The sequence below is a fragment of the Physeter macrocephalus genome, chromosome 10, assembly GCF_002837175.3.
Source record: "Physeter macrocephalus isolate SW-GA chromosome 10, ASM283717v5, whole genome shotgun sequence".
Taxonomy (NCBI): domain Eukaryota; kingdom Metazoa; phylum Chordata; class Mammalia; order Artiodactyla; family Physeteridae; genus Physeter; species Physeter macrocephalus.
The window spans coordinates 43,736,268-43,761,579 of record NC_041223.1 but is presented as its reverse complement, the minus strand read 5'-3'; the positions used below and the strand labels follow the sequence as shown (position 1 = coordinate 43,761,579).

Here is a 25,312-nt window from a genome sequence, read left to right as displayed (position 1 = left end):
ATTTTTAAAAAATGAGCAAAGGACCTGAATAGACATTTTTTCAAAGAAGAAAGACAAATGGTCAAGAGGTATATGAAAATGTGCTCAACATTATTAATCGTGGAGGAAATGCAAATCCAAGCACAGTGAGATATCACCTCACACCTGTTTGGATGTCTATTACCAAAAAGATAAGAGATCACAAGTTTTGGCAAGGATGTAGAGAAAAGGGAACCCTTGTACACTGTTGATAGGAATGTAACTTGGTACCTTCATTGTGGAAAACAATATGACAATATGGAGGTTCCTTAAGAAATTAAAAGTAGAACTCCCATATGACTCAGTAATCCCACTTTTGGGTATCTATCCAAAGGAAATGTAATCAGTATCTCAAAGATATATCTGCACTCCCATGTTCATTGCAGCATTATTCACAATAGCCACACTATATATATATAATATATATTATATATATATTATATAATTATATATAATGGAATATTGTTGAGCCATAGAAAAAGAAGGAAATCTTGCCATTTGTGACAACACAGATGAACATGGAGGACATTACGCTAAGTGAAAAAAGCCAGACAGAGAACGACAGATACTGTACGACTTCACTGATATGTGAAATTTTTAAATGCTAAAGTCATAAAACCAGAGAGTAGAATAGTGGTTGCCAGGGACTGAGGGGTGGGGGAAATGGGGAGATGTTGGTCAAAGGGTAGAAACTCTCAGTTATAAGATGCATAAGTTCTGGGGATCTAATGCACAGCATGGTGATTATGGTTAATACTGTACTTATACTTGAAACTTGCTAAGAGAGTAGATCTTAAGTGTTCTCATTACACACACAAAAAGGGTAACTGTGGGATGGTGGATATGTTTAATTAACTTGATAGTGGTAATCATTTCACAGTGTATACATAGGTTAAATCATCAAGTTATACACCTTTAAAAAATCACATCGTACAACCAAAATATATACAATTTTTATTTGTCAATCATACCTCAATAAAACTGGGGGGAAAAGCGAAAACAAAAACAAAATGTTAGATTTTCAGGAGAACCAGGGATGGCATTTGAAACTCTCTTGTTTAGGGATGCTGTGGTTCAAAATACTAAGGTGCTGGGAAATTGTTTTTCTGTTGAGTAGACATGCCATACTGGGTTACTAACACAATGTTAAAGGGCCTGGGCCCACGTGGGTCCTATATAAGCAACACTGGAAGGATGCTGACTTAACTCATTTTCCAGGAAAAGAGCCATAGCGCTGTATGTTGGGTTTTGGGGGGCCGGGATAATATAGCAGAAATCCTCCAAGGCAATAAGCTTCTGTAATTTAAAAACAAAGGGGGATAACAAGTGTCTTTTTCCTATATTTCCTTGATCCCAAATTGCTTATAGGTGAGGCATTCTCAAGCAGGCAGTGACCCCTCTGCACTCTTGGTTTACCAGTGTGCTGGAGCTGTGTTAATGCCTCAGCATTGCTCCCAGCCACCAGGCTGCATCACTGCAGCTGTTTCATCTAAGGATAGGTGGTTTCAAGAAGTTAGGCTGGAGGAGAGGTGGGGAGATAGGAAATATGCCTTTAGCAAAAAAAAAAAAAAAAAAATTTTTTTTAGAATTAAAATTAGAGTGTTTGTTTTTAGCTCTTGAAGTTTTACTTCATTTCCCTGTTAGTGGAACTTCAAAAAATTGAATGAGGCCATTCCCTTTTTAAAAAAAAATTTTTAAGACAAAACCTTAACATCAAAATATTAACATTGTCTTCTTTCAAATTTTGCCGCATACTCGTTGGATGACCTCTGTGCCTTGGACAATTGGGAAACATTGCTGCAGCCTTTACTAAGTGACACAGGTGAGCTAGGTGAAATGTGTCAAAGATCTGAAACTGCTTGGTTTTCCCCAAATCTTGAAAAGGAAGGCAAGGTGGTTTGTAAATGGTTTCTGTTGGAGACAGTAAGTGACTGCTTTCCCCAGCAGTGTCTGTTGTAAGAGGGCCAACCAGACTGAAGCCGTGTTGAAGGTTAGGAAGGCACCTCACCTTGTCCCTTCCCACCCTGGGGACTGGATTTCACCAAAGCCAGTGTCTCAGAGCACAGCTGGTACCTTCAACAGCATTTCACAATGAGCTCAAGAAGGAGAACGTGAGTGTGCAATTTATGTTTACATAAGTGACCCTTCATTTTTCTTTTCTTCCTTGTTCTTAAAGAACACGACTTGAGGGCCTGAGGCTGGTTTTTAGTCATAGCCTCGGCAGCTACTTTACTTATAAGAATAGGCTAATCTCTTTTTTCTAGAACATGAATTTAATGAGAAGGCTCATTTTCAGAAAAAAAATCACTATGGCACTGTTGGTTTGTAATCTGCCTGATATTTTTTTTTGGCCTGCTGTGTTTACCGTAATGCTTAGTCTTGGCACCCTTTAAAGAGTTGGAACATTGTGTACCTTATGAACCAACCTGAGTTGTCTTTGAACAAATTCATCAATTTAATATTGTTATTTTTTCTTTTTCCATCAGCCCCCACTCCTGCCTCAAGTCTTAAAAATTTAAAAATCCTCCTTCGATTGCCTGGCCTCAGGAGGTCCTGCCACTACCCCCCACCCCAACTTCTGTCCTCTTCCATCTTAAAGGCAGCTGAGAACCTTTTGGTATTTCCCATTTAAGGACATCCCTTCCTTCGGATCTTCTAATTGCCTTTTCCTCTTTTAACCCTGAAGCAGGAGTGGCAATAATAGAATTTTTTTTTATGAGAATCATCCCTACAATAGAAATTTCAACGGGTCAAATCTCTTAAATATAGAACATTTAATTATGGTAAATAGCCAATGTTCACTCTTTCGGAAGACCTTTTCCTCTAGAATAAATTTTGTCTAGCCCATCTTGCAAAAATTGGATTTTGATATAATTTTGAGTTGTTTTTCAAGGTAGTGTGTCAGAAGTACTGAGATAAAATTACTCCTTTACTCTCAGATCCTTGTGATGGGGCAATTGGAGTCATCTTTTGATGCAAAGAATGAGGTGGGAAAATGTCAGCTAGTCTCCACTCAGAGAATCTTCTTACGATTTGAAAGCAAAAGCCAGATATATTTGTCTTCTAAAATGAGGCATGGCTTCCCTATTTATTTATCCTGAGTTCCCTGTTAAGTTCTTCCAAGTAAAAGGCATAATTGATGATCTCAGTTGATTATACATTTTTCAAGCAGGTTTGAATTGTGTGTGGAGAAGTTCAGCACTTAGTGGAATCTAATTTTCCCAATTTGCTCTCCTTCAAATACACTACACTTCGTGCATACAAATTTGGTAAATATGTGATAAAATAATGGAATTTGACATGGGTCTTTATTTTTAAAGAAAGTGAGTCACCAGTCCACTTGTACTTTCTTTGATTTTATTTATTCAATAGATTTTAAAGTTAAATGTTTGCCATTTGGCCTTAGGGTTCACTAACATAATTCAAAATGCAAAGTTAAAAACATTTTGTAATGAAAAATGTCAAAATCATTTAAAAATGCATCAAGAAAGAAGACAGCAACACAGCTGGCCTAAAATGTAGTCATCTCTTTCCTAATCTCCAAGAAGATATTAACAAGTGTGAGAATTCAAGTCAGAAATTCCTATTTAAAACTAAGATCTGTTAGTTTCATAATAGTCATGTCAGGTAAGACTCTTTAAAAATTCCTCATTTGCTTTTTTTTTCGCTTTCCTTCCCCAGCTTATGAAGAGCAGGAATCCTTTAAACTTTCCATATTTAGGAATAAATTAATTAGTCAGAATTTGAGGAAATAAATCTGGTATGCATGTTAGCAATATTTTCTCAACGTATCAATGCAATCATATAGATATATTTAAGTAATCAATAAGGGTATTTGGTACTTATGAAGTGTGCTAAAGTGTAATAAGAGCTATTATTCTGAGTATTTATCATGAACCAGATAGTATAGTAGGAAGTTTATATCAACTGTCTCGTTTAGTCCTCATGACAGCCCTGAGAGATATGTACTTTTATCCCTATTTTATAGATGAAGAAAATAGATGAGTCTCAGCTAGTTAGTGGCAGAGTCAAGATCCAAATCCAGACCTATCCATTTCAAAACATATTCTTATTTTATGACACCATGGTGGTTCTCTGGAGGAAGATGACAAAAATTTTAACCTTACAAGCTAAGAATTAAAAACATACCTTTTAAGTCAGTTGTCTCCAAAGTGAGAGTACACATCTCAGGGGAAAATACAAGTTGATCCCCTGGGATCCAGGAAGAAAATATTATCATTAGTTTATATGTGGGGAAAAAAAAGAAAATAATAAAGCTTGACTAGTTTTTAACATATAAATTGACCCTGGTGCAATTTCTTAATTTGTAGATCAGATGGTTGCAACTTTATTTTTTAACTGCTGTGTAATTTTTTCTTTTCTTTATCTTTTTTCCTTACCTGTTTTATTCCTACCTCCCTTCTTTCTCTTTCTTTCTTTTTGGTAACAGCTTTATTGAGATATTATGTTATTAACATACCATACAATTCATCTATTTAAAGTGAAAAATTCAATGTTTCTTAGAATATTAGTATTTAGTATACAGATATGTACAACTAACACCACAGTCATTTTAGAACATTTCATCTCCTCGAACGGAAACCCCCTACCCTTTAATTAACACCTCCTGATCCCATCCCCCTAGCCCTCAGCAACAAGCTATCTACTTTCTGTCTCTGTAGATTTGCCAAATCTGGACATGTCATATAAATGGAATCATGTAAACTGTGGTCTTTTGTCACTGGTTTCTTTGGATGATTGACTTCTTTAAGGTGTATGAGATTCTTCGACAGAGGAGTGGCTGTCCTGCTGTCAGAGGGGGTTCATAGTAGCCAGTTTATGTGAGTGTCTGGTTAAAGGATTTAGCAATTGTATCATCTCAGTAACTAAGCTTCACAAAGAGGATTGTTGCCTTAAAAATGATTCCTACACAAAAGCTGAGAGTCAGAGGTAATACCACAATGTACCATAAATAAATAACCAAAAAAAGTGCTCAGCTGAAACTTCTCTTATTCTTAATCTGACCTTTCTCCATCAGCCATGTGGCAAAGTAAAACAAACACAGTGAAACCTAATCACATGTAACAAAAATATTAGCTACAATTTGTAATTGTCAATAAGGCAATTATAAGACAAAATATGCATTTACTTCTACTTTTAATTAAGGGTGGACTTTGCTCTAAGTATACAGTGTGCCTTAAGATATTACCTGACAAATTGTTAGCAAGCAGTTAAAAAACTAAGCAACCATAACATAAAAATAACTTATGCAATTTGTGGGAGGAGGGAAGGGAGTTATGTTTTTTTTTTTTTTAATTTATTTGTTTATTTATTTATGGCTGTGTTGGGTCATCGTTTCTGTGCAAGGGCTTTCTCTAGTTCTGGCAAGCGGGGGCCACTCTTCATTGCAGTGCGCGGGCCTCTCACTATTGCGGCCTCTCTTGTTGCGGAGCACAGGCTCCAGATGCGCAGGCTCAGTAATTGTGGCTCACGGGCCCAGTTGCTCCACGGCATGTGGGATCTTCCCAGACCAGGGCTCGAACCCGTGTCCCCTGCATTGGCAGGCAGATTCTCAACCACTGCACCACCAGGGAAGCCCAGGGAGTTATGTTTAATGTCATACAACCCATCACTTTTTAAAAAATGCCATTAAATATAATAATCATTGTTTTGCCTCAATTGGTATTTCTTATTTATTAATAAATGATCAAAATCCTTATATCAATACTACTGGAGAAATGCCTCTTCTTATCACTGTAAAGACGGCTATATTACACAACAAAAACAAGATGGCAACATTCTGCAAATAATATTGAAAGATGCATAAAAAGCTATGCTGAAGATTTGAAGAAGCAAGTATTAAAAGCCTGCAGCTTTGCAATGCTGAGATGAAAGTACAGATGTATCTAGCATGCCTCCGTCAGAGGTGGATTTACCATGAAGCTAATGGAGTTTCAGGATGCCAAACTTGCACAGAGACATCTGGTTCTTTGATCTTGCTTGTTATTGAAACTTTTTCCCCATAATACAAGCAGGATTTGTATCTGACTAATGGAATGAGCAGAGAAATTTGGGAATGTTATGGCAGAAGCTTACTTCTTTTCCCTTGCTCAGAAATTCCAAAGAACAATTCTTACTGAATTAAAACACTACCCTACACTTTAGGGTCTTCTGCTTCTTACCTCTCATTACCCATCTCTGCTATTATTATGATTCTCACTGTCCAGCCCAGTGATTCTGCGTGTCAGTCTCTGCTTCTGAGACAGCACAGCATTCCTTTTTCCTGGAATGATATGCCACCTTCAGAATACCAAATTAACTCTCTTCCATTATTTAAAACAAGCAAAGCTGACTCAAAACTCTGTTCTCCATGAAACCTTTCCATATTTGCTTTGCCTAATTAAAAAAAAAATTTATTGGAGTATAGTTGATTTACAGTGTTGTTAGTTTTTTTGTTTTTTTTTTTGCGGTACGCAGGCCTCTCACTATTGTGGCCTCTCCCGTTGCGGAGCGCAGGCTCCGGACGCGCAGGCTCAGCGGCCATGGATCACGGGCCTAGCCTCTCCGCGGCATGTGGGATCCTCTCAGACCGCGGCACGAACCCGTGTCCCCTGCATCGGCAGGCGGACTCTCAACCACTGCGCCACCAGGGAAGCCCAGTTATCTATTTTATACATAGTAGTGTGTATATGTCAGATTGGGACTGACATGCGCTTTGCCTAATTTTAAAGTCTGAAATTATCTCTGATAACTTCTAGCAATTTTATATAGACTTACTGGAGTACATGGGTATTTTTATGTTCTCTATGCAGGTACAGTAGCTTCAGTTATTTAAGTTCCATGACCCTCCACGCTTCTTGGAGGCAGGGACCAAGCATCCTTTCCTCATAACCTGTACCCAGCAGGCCTTGGCAAATGCTACTGACTGATCTCTTTCTCTGCAGCTAATCCCCAAAACTGCAGAGTGTGTGCATAATAAACGAGTAAACATTGCTGCTAACTCAGCTACCAAAGAGTTTAATCAAATACACAGAAGGAATAGACTTTAAGATCGAAGATACCAATTTCAAGAGTTAATGATTACACATCAGTGTCTTCTAAAAGTAAAGCAGAATTACAGAGTAGAAGGAAATGTAGAGCTCATTATCTTAGCTTGAGTTCCCCAGAAAGCAGAAGCTTAAGTGCCGCTACTTTATTTAGGACTGTAATCCCAGGGAGCAGGAGTGAGGAAGGGAAGGAGGGAGAGACAGTTCTGGGGCACTGAGTACCCAACAGAGCACCTTGTGAGGCAGGACCATCTTCAGAGAACCTGCAGAAGTGACTGCTTCTCGGGACAGTCTGCCAGGGGGAGGGCCAGGGGGAGAGGAAGAAGAAGAATCTATCTGTCTGCTTTAGTTTGCTATTGCTCAAGTGCAATCATTGGGCACCAAATAGGTCCCCACAAGGTCTGGCCTTCAGCATCAACCTGGAATCTCCAGGGTAGAAGGCACAAGGCACACAGAATGGGCATGGGGCCCAGGGCCACTGGGCTGTGCCCACAGAGTTTTGGTTGCAGTCTACTCACAGTCTGTCATGGCAGCCACCACTGGAGCTAGGATACCTTGGAGATAGTGAGACCAAGAAGATTTGAAGGGGAGCATAAGTATCGTACACACTCATCAATTAAAATATCTTTACTTTACATGAAAGAATCCAAGCCCAAAGTTGGAGATGTGCAGGATCATGGAGCTTAATCAATGGAACTCAAGAGCCAGGGGCTTCTAACACCCTATTGGTGCTTTTCACTCTTCTGTCCCACTTCTCTAGACAAACAACATCTAATATACATGCACATCTGTGACTCATCCTCTCACACTAGAGTTGCAAATGTCTCCTACACTTACTACCACATGAACTCAGTGGAATATTGTTTATGAGGGCTTCCTGGTGGCTTACTTGGTTTCCTCTAAAAAACAAAAACAAAAGAAACTGATACCACAGAACCAGAGAACAGGTTAAATTCCATGAATACAGAATCTGAGGCAAAGAAACTCCAATTAATGTTAAACATCTGGAGATGTGTATTTGCTTCTTGCCTAATAATCTCCTTACATAGAAGTCTAATTAATACTTAAATGGAATAAAGCCTTTCAGCAAAAGTCTTCAAGAAGCCAATGTCCTAACTTCTGAAAACAGCAATCTTGTCAAAGAACATAGTATAACACATTCTTCCCATGTTCAAGTGGCATTGTGTTTAGTCAAGGCAGTATACGTGTTATTTATGTACGTACATCTGAATTCATATGCTGATTCAGATCTGACATGATTTTCCTGAGAATAGTTAACAGAATGAAGATGTTGCTGCAGAAAGTTTGATGTGCTCTCCTTCAAGATGGTGATGTAATTGTTTCACTCTCATACCAAAGAATTACAAAGCAATATGATTATGTAACTCTATGCTGAAATTTTTCATACCTCTTTAAAAGAATGTATTCTTATAACTAAGGGAAGAAAATGAGATTCAACTTAAGTTTTATATTAAACCTTATTATTTTGAATATCTACTTTGTAAAACGCAAGTTTATTTACAAGATTCTAATGTCTATTTCTTTAACAGAACAGAGCACTTGTGGTAATGGTTTATGTCGGTCTTTATGAATACAAGCTCTATTATAACAGGTATTCAGCTTCCAGCAGCACTTTTTCTGAGACTCATACATTTTTCATTGTCTAGTCATTCTGAATTTAAAGTGGATAGGATGTCCTTTGAAACACATAAACAAAGATGAAAATGTGTATCATAGTCTCTTCTCCATTTCTGCTGCTAAAATTATAGGAACTCTGTATCCTATGTTAGAATGCATCTGGTGTGCTATTCTATAAACTACATGAATAGCCAACAGCTCCCAGTATAAAATTCCACCCGGCACCGTATTTAGCATCATTTTTGCAAGATAGCACCTTACCAGGCTTGTTCAGAAATGCACCAGAAAAGAGTTTATTAATCTCAGTGTCTAACTGGCAGAATGAATACAGTGAAAACGAGATGTTTTTTGTCTTTCAAAGCTAGTAGTTTTGCAAGATAAGATAAGCAGCCATCTTTCAACTCTTCTGATCTTTTTCATTTGTAGATATTTTTTCACTTGTAAATTTGTTCATTCATTCATTCATTCTGCATTTTTTGAGCATCTATTTCCTTCGCATTCAGGAGTCCTCAAGGCACCAGGAATATAGAAATGACTAGAATACCTTCCCTTCTTTTCAGGAACTCATGAGTCATACAGTATGGTGAGAACAAGTAGAGATGGGGACATACAGAGGAGGACGCTTAACTCAGCCTTAGCGAGCAAGGGGCGGCAAAGGGGAGGCTTCCTGGAGAAGAAGGTACCTTGAGTTCATGAAGAATTAAGTGAAGGGACCACAGATCTACTATAGTGGTGAGTCTGGGAAAAAATTGTTAGGAGGGGTAAGGGGACAGTAAATGAACTGAAAAGATCTGTAGGCAGAGACAGTGGTAGGAAGACATTCTGAGACACAGATCACCAAAAGGATTTGCTCTGTGCTAAAAAAGAGCAAAGGAGAATCTGATGAGAGGAAGATGGTGGGGCAGTGGAGAGGAGTGGGAGGTGGAATCAGCCAAGTGTCAACATCTAGGTTTATTTATATATTTTTTTATTTTGCTTTGGTGATTCTAGTAATTTAGCTCAGATATGCAGACTTGCAACAGCTCCAGTACTAGCTCCCTTCACTTGGGAAAGAACTGGTGAACTAATCTGATAAAAGGTCCCTTCCATTCCTTCCTGTTTTACAAGTCATGTTTATTAGCATGATGGATAAAACCATAATGAGCGTCTTCTGTCAAATCATACCAGCAGCAGCTGAATGACACGGCCACTAATTGAAAGCAGAAATTGAATACAGCAGATTTGCTGTTTTGTATGAAGAAACAAGGATAAGCTTGTGTTGACCTCTGTTGAAAGGCACACATTACAGATTTCTTGGTGGAAGAGTTTTCATCAGTCAGTTGGGACGAATTGTTTTGTCTTCACCTTCCCCAGAATATTTCTGGAAACCAGCCACTTAGGTTTAGCACTCTGTTCTATGCCCTCTGTGAGGGAAAAGAGTAATTTTTTGGCAGCATAATGATGGTGTAGCATAGTAATTAGGAAGTTGGGATTTGGAATCATATGACTTAGTTTCTATCCACATCTTCCCCCTGATGGCTCTGTGACCTTGGGCTGGCTGCTTACCTCTCTAAGCATCGGTTTACTTATCTATCAAATGGAACCATAACAATATCTGCCCTGTAAAGTTATTATGAGGATTAAATAAGACAATGTAGAAATCTAAGCCTAAGACTCGGCACATAGAAAGAACTTATTAGATATGAATTATTATTGCTATTTCATCTTAACTGGGTCCATTTTGTAGTAAGTTACTTGGGAACTAAGCTCCAAAATCTTGGTTTAGTAGTTCCCCAGTGACAAAGACTATGTCTTATTCATCTTTGCATACATAGTGCCTGGCATGTGAAGGCTGTTTTATAGTATTCAACATATTGGCACATATACATCAGAAATACTAAATTTTTTTTTCTCTTATGTAAGCACTCTGTCATTTTTTGTGGCTCGATTTTGTTCAGGATATTGACAAGGTTTCAAATACCATGGTTGTAACTTAAGCAGTTGTAGGAATTACCATGTCCTAGCAGTAGTCGTCGACCTTCTTTACCCAAGGAGACACACTCCATACACAGCATTCTCCAGCAGACATACTCAGCACCAGGACCCACTCTCTGGTATATGATCTGTAATCCTCCCCACTTCTCTTTCACTTAAGCATGTAAGTTATTATGCAAGTAAGAGTGACCCAATGAGAGGATAATCATGAATACACTCTAAATTATTTTTAATCATTTTAAACATTATTATTTTAACTATTTTTGTTATTTTTATGTTATGTAGTGACTAGATCAAACTTCTTCAAAGGATTCTTTGAATTCTTTAAAATTCTTCAAAGTCAGCACCTTTATTTCTCACCACTTCTGTCCAATTAGTCATCACTAACTATCCCTTCTGTGAAATTCTCTGTTCCCTTTGTTTCCATGATACCAAGTGTTGCTCTGGTACTCTCCACACAGCCAAAAGTGGTCTTTCAAAGGCTGGCAGTGACTACAAATCATCTTTTGTCAGTCCTCATTCTTCATGCCCTCTAAGCAACATTCAATATTACAACTGTTCCCTCCATGAAAGTCTCTGTTCCCTTGGTTTCCTTGACATAAAGAATAATCTTGGTCTTTCCCTTAGCCTTCACACCACTTCTGACTCCAATGATGTGCCTCTTCTTTCTTCCCTAACCCCAATCTGGGGATTCTCCAAAGACTTCCTAGGCCTTCTTATTTTCTTTCCTCTTCTTCCTTCCATGTTGTTAGCATCCGTTTCCAGTACTTTAGCCACCATTCTTATATGTAAAACTTTCACATATTTTTCTCCTGGTTGACCTCCCTATCCAACTCTGATCCCATGATTCTAATACTGTTGGATCATTTGGAAGTTCATTTGGCAGCTCAAATTCAATATACCAAAAATGTTTGTTATCTTTACACTAAAACCAACTCCTTATCATGGTTTTTCTTAGTGGATATCACACTTCTCTTAGGCTGGCTTAAAAACTTTTGAGTTAAATCTGGTACTTCTCTTTACTTCTGCTTTCCTTTCTTCTTTTTTTAAAAATCATCCTTTCATTTCAACAAAACTGTTCAGTGTTGCCTAGGTCTACCTCTACACTGTCTTGAAGCTCTCCATTTTCTACTTCCTCTGAATGGTATTGCCCAGCTGTAAATAAAGTGAAGAACATTATACCAACAACACAGTAAAAACAATAATTATAGTACAATGATATGGAAGTAAAGGAGATACATCCCAGGGAAGAGAGGGCAGAGAAGACTTTTTAAAGAGGGTAACATAACATGTGAGCCAAATCTTGAAAGATGAATAAGAGTCAGACTGACACGTCGGGATGAACATTCTGGAAATAATAACATGTGAAAAGGAATGCCAACAAAGAAGACCATGACTCATTGTTGAAGTGCAAGTAGCTCTGTAGGTCTGGAGCTCTGGCTTCATGGGGGAATAAAGTGGGGAAGCAGGAGGCAGAGCTTTGTGGTAGTAGGAGTGGAGGGAGGGTATTGAGGACCTTGTTTCAGTATCTACTGCTGCATAACAAACCACCCCAAACTTCATGCCCTAAAACAACACAACCATTGATTATTTCTCACAGTTCTCCAACTGGGTAGCAATCACTGGGGGTGGTTCATCTCTGCTCGACATGACTCAGGTTGGCACTGCTCCACTGGGGCCAGAGGATCCACAATCCTCACTCACATGTCTGGTACTTCAGCTGAGGAGGCAGTGATTGGCTGGGTCTCTTTTCTTCTTTTCACACAGCCTCTCAATATTCAGTAGTCTAACTCTGGTTCTTTACATGGAAGCTGTATCCTAAGAGGGCAGAAAATGGAAGCCGCAGAGCTTCTTAAGGTTTAGGACCAGAAGTCACATGACATCTCACCCCCTACCTTCTATTGGTCAAAGCAAGTCACAAGACCAGCTCAGCTTCTGGAAAAGGAAAATAGACCCCACCTCCCTTTGGGAGAAGCAGTATGAATGTAGAGGGATGTAAGGAAATGTTGGCAGACATCTTTGTAGATGGTGTAACATAAGCCTTATAGATCACTGCATTCTGTAGGGTACCGTCTATAGGGTATCATCTATAGGGTAGGATTTTAAGCAACAGACTGACATTTTAAACTTATATGTTTAAAAATATCACTTTGACTCCTTTGATACCTTTACGAAGATTGAATTGAAGGGTTGGCGCCAGTACCTGGAAACAGAGCAATCTACCCATCTACGAAGGCAGCCTCTGCCAATATGTTACAGGCTAACCTCTGCAGAGTCTTTTGCATAGGTCCACATGCATTGCCACAATTTTTCCTCCTCATGGAAGCAAATGGAATGAGTGATGGATGCCTTTTTTGAAAAGAAGGATACCACCAAGGTATCCACCCAGAACCCTGCCCAGGGGCCCAGTGCCCCTTCCAGAAAGATGGATTCACATCTGCCATGGGGGAGGGAATATGCAATGCTGCAGATGCTCTGCCTAATGCTTTTCTGTTTAGAAATACTACTCTTTGCTTATTTTATGTTGCTTTTTCTTTAAATAAATAAACCAGGAAAGTCAGATGAGACTCCTGGGGAGAGCAGAAGTCTGCTTTGCAGAAGCCAGGGGCCTGTCTTGTGTCAGAGCGTACAGGTGGATGTGACCATAAAGCCCACATGGGCGTTTTATTTCTATGCAAAGTGAACTGTTTGACTCTTGCCTGTAATCTCCACTACAGTGGTCTGTAGGGTCAGTGCCTATAAAAAAAGCCATAGAAAATATTCACAGAATTTGAAATGTCTTATTGTACCACCTCAGTCACTAAATTTCCTTTGTGAATGAGAGTTTTAATGTGTCAGCAACTGCGACTTGAGCAGAGGAGAGCAGAGACTAGTGCTTATTAGTGCTTGTTAGAGCAAACTGTTCGATATCTGGGAATGGAGAGGAGATAGTCCTTTTAGATTATCAGGGGTTTGTATAGCCCTTTTACCTAAGTGTTCCTAGAGCCAAGATTTCGCTCTATGAAGAAAAAAGTCTCCATTTTTTGGTGCAAGAACCTGAGGACAAGGTTGGAATATGGTCCTGCTTCGTCAGTGTTCAGGTTCTCTCTCAGGTTTCTGAAAACTTGTTCATGCCATGGTGGCATCAGGATGATGTTAATTTCCCCCCAGAGCTCCAGGGCTCAGTAGGTAGAAGGCAGGATCACTTGGAGAGATTTGGTCTCAAATCTCAGCTTTGCCACTTCCTAGTTATGCGACTGTAAGGAAATTCCTTAACCCCTCTAAACTTTGGTTTCTTCCTCTGCAAAACCCCAGTAAGGTAGCATTGCTATGATGGATTAAAAGAAATATTGTTTATTGCACTTAGCCTAGTGAATGGCACAAGTGCTCAGTAAATTTTAAGTGATTGTTCTAATGGACTTTCTGCTGATCTTTGCTATGTTTCTCTTTATTTCTCAGGGAGATGTTAATCTCTGTGGCTCTAGGCCAGGTGTTATCCCTCCTTATTTGTGGAATTAGCTTGACCAGCAAGTACCTGTCAGAAGATTTCCATGCCAATACACCAGTCTTCCAGAGTTTCCTCAATTACATCCTTCTCTTCTTGGTCTATACCACCACACTAGCTGTCAGACAAGGTAAGCATGCAAAATCCCAAGAATATAGCTTCGTTTCTCTTTTAGCAACATCTACAAGAGTGATGAGTGATGGCCAGATTAACTTTTTTCACTTACAGCGTCGTAAGACAATTCAAAACCCCAAATCTCACTTTTCTATTTTGCAGTAATACAGCAAACAAAATGAGTGGGTAAATCACTAAGAAGCATAAATTGTGTGAATTCAGCAGGAAGTAGGAAATGCATGTATAGGCAGAAATGTACAATTGCTTATATTTGAATTCCTGTTAGCATTCCTTGTACCCCTCAGTGAATCTAAATAGACTGCTTCCCTGGAACCTGGAACAGGCCTGATGAAACTGTCTTAATAAATGCTAGCCCTTAGAAATCCAAGGGGATTACAGGCAAATATATGTTCTTGGGAAAGTGTCACGAGAAAGATAAAAATAGTAGACACAAACAACTCTAGTAATAACAAAGGGGAAAAGAAGGAAAAGAAAGCTACCACAAATGGCCATGTGAGATGTTCTGTCTAAACTTAAAAGAGCCAAAACAATGAAACAAGTCCTCCAAGAGTCAGTGCAAGAAAAACTTATTAAAAGGCAATTGCAGTTGAAATCCTTGGGGTATATCTCTGGAGGATATACTTCAAAGACCTATGATTATACCTGTGGCCCAGAAATAGCCAATAATAATCCCCCAGTAGCAGCTGTCAACTATAAAATATGCACTGAAAAGTAGCCATTAATAGGTTTGAAGACAATTATATACCATAATAATGAATAAAGATATGTGTATAGCTGTATACATCAATCCTAAGAGTCATACTCTTTAGAAACTTTGCTAATAATCGTATATCAGCATTGAATTTTTACATTTCCTTATTTGGATTGTCCTTCAGAGTAATATTGCTTAATTAAAATGATTTGGCCAGGACTAGATTTCATCTTAGAGGGAGAGTAAAAATGAACGTTAGGACTGAATTCTAGTTTAACTTGGGATTTGTTTGAAGTATTGGAAAAGCTAATTTCATTTACTTCTCAAATATTGGTGTTATTGGTGTTTGTTTTTTAAAATTTAACATCAGTAGGCATAATTAATTTAAGAGTAAAATTTCAAATAAAACCTCAGTCTACAAAAGTTATAGACATTGAGTCTCAGCTATATTTCCTCAGTAAGATTTGGAAGCTAATGATTTTGAATGCTACAAATGCATTATCTAAACAGTTATACCCACAATTTCACCATTGGTGCCACAATCCAGGAAAGAACTCCAGAGAATGAGGAAACTGGGGAGGCATATAATTAGAAATTTACTATGAGAGACTGTTAACATGAGGAATGTATAGTTTGGTCGTTCAAGAAGAGAGAGCTATGCAGTTCAACTTAAAAATCACTTAATGAAAGCTTGAATAATAATTTAGAATTATTAAAGAATAGAATGATTTTAGCCCCATACAAGGATTATAATTAAGAATAGTAAGATTAAATGAAGAGCAATTTTGTAACACTCTAATATAACCAAAAAAAATCACACAGAAGTGGTGAATTTATGTTCTCTAGAGATTTTTAGAACCAAACAGTCTAGACTACAAGATGGTGAACTAAAACTAGTCTTTGTGTTCTTGTCAGTCTTACTTTCCAGGAGCCCAGAGATTTAACGAAAACTCTCATCAGGGAAAAAAATAAAATCAAGTCATTCTAAGAAACAGAGAATAATTTCACAGTTACAGGTAGAGATAGAAAAGCTTAAAAACTAAATGTAGAAAAAGACCCAAGGTTAATAATAATACCTTCTGTTGAGGCTTTATAATGTGCCAGCTACTACATATGTGAATTACCTCTTTTATTCCTTCAACCCAAGGAAATAAGAATTATTATCCAAAATTTTATAAATGAGAGACCAGAGGCTCCCCCAGCATCAGGAACCTGCTCCAGGCTACAGAACTAGGAAGAGTAGGGGCCCCTCCCAGGCCAGGGCTGGGTGCCTTCATGGCCCACTGTACCCACCCATGTGCGGTCCAGGGAGGAAGGAAGAGGGAAGGGAGACAGGTTTGAGCAAAAGGAGGATTCTTCCCCTTGAATTTCAAAACCCTGGATAAGAAACCAGCCCTGGGGGCAAAGTCTAGTGAGGCACAGCACTGATGTCAGGAGGATGTGACTGTAAACGGTGCTGGGAGAGGATGGCGAGGGTGGGCAGGGCAGAGGCACAACTGGAAAGAGGCCAAGGACCAGAAGCAGCAAGGAATTCAGAGGCTCTTTGGAAGGAAAAGACTGAAGAGGACCTGAGAAAATTCTGATTGTCATTGCAGTTGGTGATGGAGAGAACCAGTTTCTAAAATGCCCTATCCAGAGATTTCTGCATTGCCTCAGATTATCACTAAATATGCTGGCATGTCTTTATTTGGGTGTTTACTCAGAATGTTTGTTTGTTTTAAGCTTCATCTTTAGAAGTTTTAATAGGCTGGCATTAAGCTAACATCTGGAAATCAACATAGTAATTACATTAATTTTGTATAGGCTGATTCAGTGCCATGTTCTAGAGACATAATAATCTCCTTCCTCATGCACCTCAAGATTTGAGAGGGAATGAACAGAGCAAAGAAGAGAGGATGGAAAGTGTGATGTGTGTGAGGGAAGTGCTGTCATGGCCACATTTTCTCCTCCCTTCCAGGTACTTCCTAAGTACTCTGCTGGGAGTGCTGCAGTTCAGGATTGAGCAAGATGCCAGCCTTCCCAATTCTTCCAGCACAGATGTCACTGGCCCCACAGGGCCACCATATTCATTTGATACCACCTTAGGCCACATAATAGCAATAAGTTAGACTCAGGAATTAACAATCTTTCTTTATCATTTTAATTATAAAATGTATGATTGTCACATGTAAACACAATGTGATAAATGCAGGAAGCCTTTCAAGAGTATTAAGGGTGATGTTATTACAAAAGCCTTGTGGAAATTTGACTTCAGAGTTAAAATGAATCTCCTCACCAAATTTGCACTGAACAAATGATCAAAGACTCTGAAGCAACAGAATGCAGTATAAGTTTCAGTGTAACGCCAGTTCAAACTGGAGTTTTGAATTTGTCCCTGATTATTAATTGGTTCCTACAAAAATTTGTAGAAAACCAAAAATTGATTCCTACAAAGACCATCCTCCTTAAAAAAAATGGTATACTGTAGAACAAGTTTTAAGGCTAGCCCTTCGTGATTGGAGCTAGGTTTTTTATTCCATATGGTTCTAAAATTTTTAAAAATCTTGCTGTTTCTCCTAAAGAGCTTCTTTAATACAACTCTGTAGAAAAAAATGTACTTCAAAAAAGTAGTTCCAATGACAATGTATCACATTTGAGAATTCAGATAAAATTTAGATAGCTGTTACTTGGTTAGTTGTAACCACTTTAGGGAAGTTACTCAGACGATGTGGTGCAGTGGTTAAGAATCTGCCTGCCAATGCAGGAGACACGGGTTTGAACCCTGGTCCAGGAAGATCCCACATGCCGTGGAGCAACTAAGCCCATGCACCACATACTGAGCCTGCGCTCTAGAGCCCGTGCACCGCAACTACTGAGCCTGCGTGCCACAACTACTGAAGCCTGCGTGCCTAGAACCTGTGCTCCGCAGCAAGAGAAGCCATCGCAAGGAGAAGCCAACACACCACAACGAAGATTAGCCCCAGCTTGCTGCAACTAGAGAAAGCCTGCGTGCAGCAACGAAGACCCAACACAGCCAGAAAAAAAATAAAAAAATATATATATATGTATATATATATATATATATATATATACACACACATACACATACCCATTGAAGTAATGCCTGAAATCCAAACTCACGCTATATGTACAAAGTAGGGTTTTAGGAATTGTAAAGAAAAACGTAGTCCTGCTCTTGTGTTTCTCCTTTACTCTCACTCTACCACCACACCACAATACTTCTGACACCAGATGTGTGGGGCTTTTCCCACACCATGCAATTCTGTGACACCAGCTGGGTGCCTTACAGTATAACTCAGTTCTGACAGTTCTATCTGGAGGTGGATAGAAGTTATTACCTGTGCTTCTGACCTACCTGCTATAGATCAGAGGTTCCCACGAACCCTCCTTCGGTTTGGTTAATTTGCTCGAGCATCTCACAGGACTCAGGAAAGCAGTTTACTTACTGTTTACCAGTTTATTACAAAAGGCTGTGATAAAGGATATAGGTGTACTCTCAGATGGAAGAGGTGAGTAGGGCAAGGTGTGTGGAAAGGGTCATGGAGCCCCCAGGTCCTCTCTGGGCACAGCACTCTTAGCACCTCCATGTCACGTGTTCACCAACCCTAGAGCTCTCCAAACCTCGTTCTTTTGGAATTTTTATGGAGGCTTCATTAGGTAGGCATGATCATTAACTTCATTTCCAGCCCCTCTCCTCTCTCTGGAAAATGGGAAGGCGGGGCTGAAAATTCCAGGCTTCTAATCATAGCTTGGTGTTTCTGGTGACCAGCCCCATCCAGGAGCGCACCAAGAGTCACCTCATTAGAAACAAAAGAAATTCCTATCTCCCTGGAAATTGTAAGGGATTTAGGAGCTCTGTGTCAGGAACTAGGGTCAAAGACCAAATATTAGAACAAAATATGCTCCTAGCGTTATTCTCACTTAGGAAATTACAAGTGTTTTAGGAGCTCTGTGCCAGGAACTAGGGGCAGAGAACAATATATATATATTTCTATTATCTCACAGGTATATGACTAAGAAAGTATAGTGAAGCTTCCCAAAACTTACGGATTTGCCTGGGAAGCCTCTTCCTCATGCCTACTTTTTTATTAAAATTCCATGTAGTACTAGCTGAAATGAGGAAGCAGAGAAACACAAAAAGCAAAGGGTATGAACAACTAAAGACCACTCAGTTCTTGCATTTGTATGTAGAAGCAAGAAATGTGACAGGCTTTTAAAACAAAGGTGAAATAGGATATATTTCTTACCAAGAAAAATTATGTCATCAAACTTTTTGCCCATAAGCTTCTTTTATCAATTATTACAAGAACCCTGCTGCTTCCCAGAACTACTTTCAGCAGTTCTTAAATAATAGATATCCATTGTTCTTTTTTGGGCAGTTTTTAACTTCTGAATATATATAAACCACATAATTTTTTTTTTTATTTTTTATTTTTTTTTGCGGTACGCAGGCCTCTCACTGATGTGACCTCTCCCGTTGCGGAGCACAGGCTCCGGACACGCAGGCTCAGCGGCCATGGCTCACGGGCCCAGCCGCTCCGCGGCATGTGGGATCCTCCCAGACCGGGGCGCGAACCCGGTTCCCCTGCATCGGCAGGCGGACGCGCAACCACTGCGCCACCAGGGAAGCCCCAACCACACAATTTTTAAATAGTCAATAATTTCTTCTTCCTTTTCTTCTGCCAGTTTTCTCAGTTCTTGCCTCTCCAATTTCTTTTTGTTTTCCTTATCAACAAGTTGCTCAGTGATGGGGGAGGTAAGGATTGTGGAGCAAAACCACGATGCTGAGAGTGAAAAGAAAACACTTTCGTTCCTTGTTTTCTTCAAGTCATGATGGCAGGGAAAGAATGGGTATCAGTAATGAACGCATGGATAGAATCAGAAGTGCCTGCTTCTTTTTGTATACAAAAGAAAGAGAAGAAAATGTTGCCACTGTTGAGAATCATTAGAGATATTCCTGGTGACTGGTTCTACAAGTTTTGCTTTTTCACTGAAAGATATTTTTATAAGCTCTTCCAATTTTGAATAAAAGACAAGCTTGCAGCTACAAATTTGACGAGTATTGCATGAATTCCAGCAAATTCTTACATACACATTAAAATATTTGTTGAATCTTTTATATATTCCTTTGGGTGAGTGTGAAAATGAAACAAGTTACTAATAGTACTAACAGAACACTCAAAAATATCATCATGTGTAATCCCTTTGATTTTCTCCAAAGAGAATACTGAAAAGTAAATTCATGCCTTACTGTTCAAGAGAAATATTCTCGGTTTAAACATTAAATTCCAGAAGACAGAAATCCTAGAGGTCTAGGTTCAAATTTCATTTCTCAGTGGGGAGCCTGAAGGCATTAAGTCAGCTCAGGAATATCAAGCACTCACTCTCTCCTGATCCCTTTTACCCACTATCTTCTTTTTTCATCCAGAGCACTCAAGTAGGGCAGGATTGGTGAGAGAAATATATGAAGATGACAGCCTTGTCTACACACAATAGCTGGATGCAACTCATGGCCCAGTAGTCTAGTCCCCACAAGAATGTTCTTCTCAGAATTTTTCCAAAAAAGTATTGCTCCTTTTGATGGTGGCTGGGGAGACATTAATCAGAAGATAATTGTTGCCTCTTCCAGTGTAAGGCAGTCTTCATATTTGTTCTCTGCAGAAACACTATACTTCTTACACTTCTTACAATTACATAGGCTAAATTCTCAATTACCAATGTTGTAAGATTTAAAATATCTGTGTAATTAGAAGAAATGTAGGACTTCATACGAAATAATATAGACCTCTCAGAAAACCACAAGGTCTGGGAAACTTAGGTATCTGGCATTTCACAGTATGTCAGACCCTAGAATCCCCTGAAGATCTCACCTCCCCAGTTCTGTTTGTATGGCTCTGCCTCTGTGAATCTTTGCCCCTTGGAATTTTCTTTGGTGCTTACCATAGGAAGTCAAAAACACAGGCCAGAGCAGTAAAAAGAGTTAAAGCAGAATCCAGGATTTTCTCAGAGCAGAAGCCTCAGTTTTGTTTTGTTTTTTAATTTTATTTTATATTAGAGTACAGTTGATTTACAATTTTGTGTTAGTTTCAGGTGTACAGCAAAGTGATTCATTTATACATATACATGTATCCATTCTTTTTCAGAATCTTCTCGCATATAGGTTATTACAGAATATTGAGTAGCGTTTCCTGTGCTATACAGTAGGTCCTTGTTGATTATCTATTTCATATATAGTAGTGTGTATTTGTTAATCCCAAACTCCTAATTTATCCCTCCCCCCAGTGTTTCCATTTTGGTAACCATAAGTTTTTTTTCAAAGTCTGTGAGTCTGTTTCTGTTTTGTAAATAAGTTCATTTGTATCATTTTTTTTTAGATTCCACATGTAAGTGATATCATATGATATTTGTCTTTCTCTGTCTGACTTACTTCACTTCATATGATCATCTCGAAGTCCATCCATGTTGCTGCAAATGGCATGATTTCATTCTTTTTTATGGTTGAGTAATATTCCATTATTCCAGTGATGTTGTATATATGTACAACATCGTCTTTATCCATTCATCTGTCGATGGGCATTTTGGTTGCTTCTGTGTCTTGGCTATTGTAAATAGTGCTGCAACGAACGTTAAGGTGCATGTATCTTTTCGAATTATGGTTTTCTGCAGGTATATGCTCAGGAGTGGGATTGCCAGATCCTATGGTAGATCTATTTTTCGTTTTTTAAAGAACCTGCATACTATTCTCCATAGTGGTTTTACCAATTTACATTCCCACCAACAGTGTAGGAGGGTTCCCTTTTCTCCACACCCTCTCCAGCATTTATTGTTTGTATGTTTTTTGATCATGGCCATTCTGACTGGTGTGAGGTGATACCTCATTGTAGTTTTGATTTGCATTTCTCTAATAATTAGTGATGTTGAGCATCTTTTCATGTGCTTTTTGGCCATCTTGTATGTTGAAGCCTGAGTTCTGCTCATACACAGCTAGTTCAGTTTCCAGTTCTCTGGATAACCTTGACTAAATCACTGAGAAGGGATTCATAGATGTTTGGGTAAGGAAGGACTAGACAAATGTAAATACTGAATTGTAACTCCCTTGAGAGTCGTGGGGGAGATATTACTGTCACTTACCTACATCTGGTCAGGTAATAGTCACTGGAGCCTATTAGAATATCTCCCTTGTGGGAAATTATTTGGCAAACCTCCATTCTTGTTCCTTGTCATGTTGCATTTATTTTTACTTCATACGTATGATTGGAAAGTTTTATCCCCCATAGTATAGAAAGGCTGTACCTCAGTGATTTCTGAAATGAACCTTGGTGGACACTCCATAGGAATTATGCTTATGTTGGGGAAGGGAGAAGAGAAGGTGGGGCAGCGGGTGGGAGTGAAGGGATTTTTACACAAACCATGCTGGGAAATTGTTAGAGAAGATCAAAGGAGAAAATTAAAATCCATTTCTAGCAAAACTGCCTGCCGGTATATGGAGCAACTGGAACTCTCATATACTTCTGCTGGGAATGCAAAGCGATACGGACACTTTGGAAAATGGGTTGGCAGTTTCTTATAAAGTTAAACATCCACTTACCATGTAACCCATCAATCACATTCTGCAAAGAAAAATGAAAACATAATATCCACACAAAGAACTATACACAAATGTCCATTGCAGTTTTATTCATATTCATAGCCCAAACTGTAACCAACCCAAAAGCTCATCAATTTGTGAAAGGAGAAAAACAGTTGTGGTAAATGCACACAATGGAGTATGATTCAGCCATAAAAGGAAAACGCTACTGATACATGCAATGATATAGATTAATCTCAAAAGCATTATGCTATGTGCAAGAAGCCAGACACGAAAGCTTATACACTGTATAATTACATAATGCATAGTAATGTGATGTTCTGGAAAAGGCAAAACTATAAGGTCAGGAAATAGATCAGTGGTTGCTAGAGTGGGGAGTGGGGTGTTGACTGCAAAGGGACACAGGGGAACTTTTGGGGTAATGGAAATGTTCTGTATACCTTGATTGCTGTAGAGGTTACATGACTATATACATTTGTCAAAATTCTTCAAACTGTACACTTAAAAGGGGTGCCTTTTATTACATATAAATTATACTTTAATACACTTGACCAAAGGAAAAAAAAAAGAAAGAGAACTGACTGTCTCCTCTCACTCCATGGCTGCCATGATGAAATAACGTATCACTGGGCTCAGAGTTTCCAATGTGTAGCTATTCCCTCAGTCACTTATGGATATTAGGAAATGCCATTAAAACTTCCTACTTCATTGTGGCATGCTTTCAGGCTGCAAGAATGAGTACAGTTTCCTCCAACCCCAGAAAATGTACCTACTCTAAAGAACTTGCTCGTGGGACATGAATTCTTATTTATCAAGCTCACAATCCATTAAATAATGTAAAAGTACATAAATTCCATACATATGCAGTGCTTACAGGGTGAATCTGCACCAAGTCAAATCTCCCACAGTCTTAACCAAATTTACAGTACCTAATAGTGCATATACTGTTTGTGCTAAAGTGACTGAATCTCAAATAGAATGATTCCTTAGCCAGAACTTTCAATATCACTTAGCACAATAAATGACTTTTAGATTGAAGGAAAATGACATGAATATGCAACACCATTTTCTTTTAATGAATCCTTACATAAACTTACACACACACACACACACACACACACACACACACACACACACTATATATCAGGCCCTCCCTCATTCCCCATGCCAAATACTTCATTAATGGATGCCCTTCTGATTCTTCCATTCCAAACAGCATATAAGCATGGAGGGAGGGATTGTCTTCCTGTTTTATCTGGAGTCTGTGTTGACTGTTAATTCTGGAAATCTTTAAGCATTCATCTATCCATGCTGAGAGCTGGCATAGAGCAATACTCATTCTTGGCACGAAGCTCCAGCATTCTTGTGGGAGATTGAAGGGTGGTTACAAGATGATAACTATATTGCCTGAAGGAGATAAGTCCCCTTCTGCCAAAATAGTGCTTTGTATGTAATTAGTGTAAAAATTCAGAGGAATAGAGTTTATCCTTACAGTCATCTTTCTCATTAAAAAAGAATCATAATGGAAGAACAAAGCAGTCCCTGCAGTGAATTGAATTGCTTTCCCTAAGTTTTCATTAAATCAAAGACTCAGCAGTTAGCCATCTTGCAGACACTATTGCAGTCTGCTGCATGAGATTTGCAGGGTGGGGGGAATAAAACAATGAAGCAAACTTTTTTTTTCTTCACAGGATTAGAATTGCATTGTGATTATCTTTAGATCAGAGTTCCCTGTCCATGCATATTTTGACTGTCTGGTTTCATTGGTTTCCATTTCTGAGTTTTTGAGGACCAGGAAGAAGAATGTGTAACTCACCAAATTTAAATGTGATTCTTGCAAATGGTGGGTTCTGACTACAAGTTGGAGTGACTGGGCCCCTTCAGTGACCTATATGAGGAAAAAATATAAAAGAAATTACTTCCAGATAAAAGAAAATATGATCAAAATTTGTGACCATTTTTTACTCTTTGATATGTCTTTGTATGAAAGAACATGAATATTACTTTATTTTACCTTTAACTGCCTAATTAGTCTTGTCTAAGAAAATGTCTACCCTTAAGTATCATATTTGGGAATTATTATTTATGTTCACTAAATTAAAATGTAACTTTAAAATTAGGATCTAGACTTTTTCTGTTTCTCAGTTCAATAGAAATTCAAGAGCCATTGAATCATCCTGGTTTAACTTGCCTGTGTTGTATTTCTTCATTTTACAAGTCAGGATAATAATAGTAACTGCCTTACAGCTTTCATGTGGACCAAGTGAGGTAATATATGTGGAAAACTCCTAGCACAGTGTCAGACATATAAAAAGCATTCAATGAATATAATCTGCCATCATTGGAATTAGATTTGCTTAGTAAATGCTTGATTTTCCTCCCCAGAAAGTTGGATTTTACACATGTACCCCTTAATTTGAATCAGTTCTATCATGCTGACCCTGAAATTCATTAGCCATATCCCAGCACTTATGTTCTCCTTAACCTGTCACTGGATGTCAGAGTAGGCACTGGTATGATTTACAGAGAGATCAAAAAGGAGAGACATTTTAGATGTTTTCTTACCTACGGTGTCCATTGTGAATGAGGAAATTCATTGATATAATTATTATACTAGAGCAGGACTAATTCTGAAATGCCTGAGCCCAAGTCCTTCCCCCGCAGCATGTAGAGTGGGGCTCCCTCCTGCCTGAGGAAGCTACGTGGTGGGAGACCATGGGCACCCAGCATCTGTTCAG

General features: G+C 38.7%; 1 protein-coding gene across 1 annotated transcript in view; it reads left to right on the top strand.

Annotated features, from left to right (window-relative positions):
• The window catches only part of SLC35F1 (solute carrier family 35 member F1), a 444,149-nt gene that overhangs the window by 239,707 nt on the left and 179,130 nt on the right, over positions 1-25,312 (top strand). The window contains exon 2 of the mRNA XM_024122526.2: positions 14,115-14,290. Coding sequence (XP_023978294.1) covers positions 14,115-14,290 — 176 coding nt within the window. The remainder of the gene's footprint in view (positions 1-14,114; positions 14,291-25,312) is intronic.